At 38.9% G+C, this 3,621-nt stretch overlaps 1 protein-coding gene across 1 annotated transcript; it reads left to right on the top strand.

The window, feature by feature from the left end:
- Positions 1-1,687: 1,687 nt before the first annotated feature.
- On the top strand, positions 1,688-3,323 carry LOC113094722 (class E basic helix-loop-helix protein 23-like). Its single transcript, XM_026260341.1, has one exon. It carries the CDS (start codon positions 2,010-2,012, stop codon positions 2,691-2,693), a length of 684 nt encoding a protein of 227 aa, XP_026116126.1. The 5' UTR covers positions 1,688-2,009; the 3' UTR covers positions 2,694-3,323.
- Positions 3,324-3,621: the final 298 nt, after the last annotated feature.

Here is a 3,621-nt window from a genome sequence, read left to right as displayed (position 1 = left end):
TGTTTATTTGGTTCAGTTGGACTCAATCAGGTTCAAAACCTTAGGTTTTATTTGTATTGTATACTTAGTTTTTTAATTGAACTAGCATATTATTTTATATAGTTGCCAAGGCAACATTTTTATGTAGCTTAACTTGATGTATTAAAATAACCAACTAAAATTTAAATAAAATTACTACAAACTATATCAACATATTTTTACTATCTAATAAAAAGAAAAAAATTATAAATCTTTGAAAAAATAAACATAAATTAAAAAATAACTCAAAATATTACTAAAAACTTTAATACGTTTTCAGTGATCCTAAAGTAACACTATAATAATAAAACAAAATATGTTATTATATAACCACTTTAATTTCTTTAACTAATCTTCAATATTACAAAATTAACACATTTTAAAACATATTAAAAAATAATTATTTAAATAGGATTTACAGGAGGTTACTTAATAACCTCCTGTAATTACGCGTTCTTAATAACTCTTCAGGTTATAATCAGCATTAAATATTTTATTGGTGTTAGATTTATTTATAACTCTTGCTGCAGATATTTTTGTCTGGTTTTGGAATTTTACTTTTCTTGAATGAGCACTAGATGGCGGTGCATCATCTTTGCATTAGCTATGTGTTCCTGAGCGATCAATTTCATTTGTTGACTGATTACCCAAACTTATTCCCATCCAAGTCCAAGAAAATGCCCTCTTCTTCACATGTATTGTTGGTCGAGCGGCCTTGGTCTTTGGCTGTAAGTGTTGAAACTCACTTTTGGGCATCATCTAGACGATGCGATTAATCCCTCGCAGCACGTGCTCTCTCCCGTTCACTTCCTCCGTCTCCAACAAGAAACAGAGTTTAGCCTGCATGGTCAAAAGAAAAATACTAAAGTGTCCATTTTTAGAAATTGTTGCCAAATTTAGTCATGGATTCAATGTTTGGCCAACCGGGACTTCTGTTGGTTGCCTATGGAATTTCCTATAGGTTGTAACACAGTTAATGAGTAAAATGAGGTCTGATTAAAATTATAGAATGAGATTTAAGGATCTGTTCCGACAGTGAAGAACTTCCAAGCACGTTTACTCCTTATGGTAGTTGTAGTCCTTAATGCTGCAACTTCCTTTCCTAGAATTCGCACATGGTTTGACCTCCATGTTATTTTGTCTCCTCTATTGTTTATTTATTTTCCTTACTCTTAAGACCAAACCACCATTTTATAGAAAATATCCAAGGGAGCCATTGCTGGAAAATTTTGCCATTATTATTATTTATTTATTTCGTTAATTTTTGCTCCAGTTTTTGGACTACAAACTGAAACTCCCTTTTTATGCACGGTCCACTAACAATAAATGTATTCAGTGGTCGTCTTTAATAATTGTATTACTTAAGAGATGTCCTGTTTGCTGTCCAGTTAGTTCACAAGGCCGCTATTCAACAAGTTGTTTTGATCATTGGTTAGCAAACCAAAAATAAACATTTTGTTACTCCAATACTGCGTTAATTTAGTGTAACTGATTACAGTATCTACAGAATATTAGATACAATTCACTACAGCGTACCGGCCATTATGCCATTATTTGTTCAGCAGTTATAATAGCTATAGCTGAATTTAGAAGCCTGCCAGTTTCTAATCTCCTTAATTAAAACGCCCCCTTGATTGGACAGTGATAATCCCGCTGGGCCTCGCGCTCTTACTCACTAGCAAGCAGGACTGCGCGCGAGTCTCAATCTGCCCAGGGCGAGGGCAAGACACACTGCAAGAAGCGCGCAAGTTCAGACGAGGCGTCTAAAGTGCACGCAACATCACTGTTTGCGCGGAAGAGCCTTAAACGAGTGCTCGAAGTGATAGGGGAAGAAAGACCTCTATTTAAAAAAAAAGTGACTTCATTTCCAGCAGCCTTTTGGAGAACACCAGCCAAAGAAAAAGAAGACAGCGCGAGGAAGCTTTCAAGAGAGCGCGCGAAAGTTTCCCATCCGGTCCGTTTTTGTTTTCGTTTTATTTCCTTTCACCAAAATGAATATCGGCGACGAAAACTTGCTGAAATCGATCAGCAACGACACCCTGCTGGACCTGACACAGCGCTACGGACAGTCCGCCTTCGGCTTCGGCGCTGGCCATGGTGCTGGAAATCCTGGCCGCTTCACCCTCACACCTGCAGTGGATTTCCTCTCCGGTCAAACGGGAAAGTCGAACGAAAGCGGCGGAGAGCAGACCAGTGATGAAGACGACGGCTTCGACCCCTTAGAGACTCGTAAGAGAGGCGCTGGATTTGACGAAGAGAAGCATCCGAGCAATCTCGCCAAGAAGCCGAAGGAGCAGAGATCTCTCCGGCTGAGCATCAACGCGCGCGAGCGGAGACGCATGCACGACCTCAATGACGCGCTGGACGGCCTGAGGTCTGTGATCCCCTACGCGCACAGTCCGTCTGTGAGAAAACTCTCTAAAATCGCAACTTTGCTTCTTGCAAAAAACTACATCCTAATGCAGGCACAGGCACTGGAGGAAATGCGCCGGTTGGTGGCTTATCTAAACCAAGGGCAGACTATAACTTCGCCGATTCCCACCGCGCTCGCGCCTTTCGGACAGGCGGCCGTGTATCCGTTTTCCAGCACGGCACTGGCCACCTGCGCGGAGAAATGCAGCTCGTTTTCCGGGACCCCGTCCAACCCGTTCAAACACTGCAGCGACAAGCATTGACTTCCACGCGCTGAACTCTTCCTGCTTCATCCTTTTGTTGGTCTGAATTCGCATTGCTTTGTTGGGAATGGGCTTAGGTCTGATTCAAAACCCTTGCTACGTGTCTCAATAACTATGATGGTTTATTAGTTAATACAACAAATAATGGTAAATAAATAACTGAGGGACACAGTATTACTGGAATAAGTTTTTAAATCCCTCAAATTTTAAAGCCTTTCCACTTTTATCCCAAAAGAAGGATTAAAAATGATTATTTCTGTGAAAACAAAAAAGCATTTGCTTGAAATTATATGTTTCTGGTTCACAGCTTCCGGAGGATTGTTTCTTAAGTCAAACCTTTTCTCTTTCGGTTTCAGCGTTATTGGTCATCTATGCAATTTACTGCAAATGACCACAGATGATCATTTCTTAAAAACCTGTTTGCCAGAAATGAATAAACGTAAGCTGAACCTCCGTCCGTGTATTCGTGGGGAAAAAAAACATTCTCATATGTTTGGCCTACAATGATTTTGTTTTTGTTATTGCACAATTCACTTGATTGTAAACTGTGAAGAATATACTTGATCAAGCCGGCATACAGTTTCATACTGTATATTGTTTATATGTCTTTATAATTAAAACATATATCTATGACCATCTCGGTTTTTTTTTTCTGCCAAACAAAATATGATCACATTACTCATTCGCTTTATTTTTATTTATTTTCAAACTGTTGTAAAGAAATGAAGAATCTTTGCTCGCGAAAAACGTGGTGTTTGAAAGTTGTTTGTTTTTACAAATAATGCAGCAAAAAGGCTTTTGACGTTGGGTTCTGCAGGTCTGGATTATTCATAGACCAAATGTATACTGCAGAGGTAAGTTTTTACTGCTTTTGTTTCAGATATCACATGCAATGTCCTTTTGCAGATGATTTAATAACCATTTAAGT

Source organism: Carassius auratus, unplaced genomic scaffold, assembly GCF_003368295.1.
Source record: "Carassius auratus strain Wakin unplaced genomic scaffold, ASM336829v1 scaf_tig00215416, whole genome shotgun sequence".
Taxonomy (NCBI): Eukaryota; Metazoa; Chordata; class Actinopteri; order Cypriniformes; family Cyprinidae; genus Carassius; species Carassius auratus.
Note: the sequence above shows the minus strand (reverse complement) of the source record. Positions and strands in the feature narration are given on the sequence as shown.

What these genes read in the sequence shown, in the direction of transcription:
- LOC113094722 (XM_026260341.1), top strand. Translation starts at nt 2,010, where the DNA reads ATGAATATCGGCGACGAAAACTTGCTGAAATCGATCAGCAACGACACC.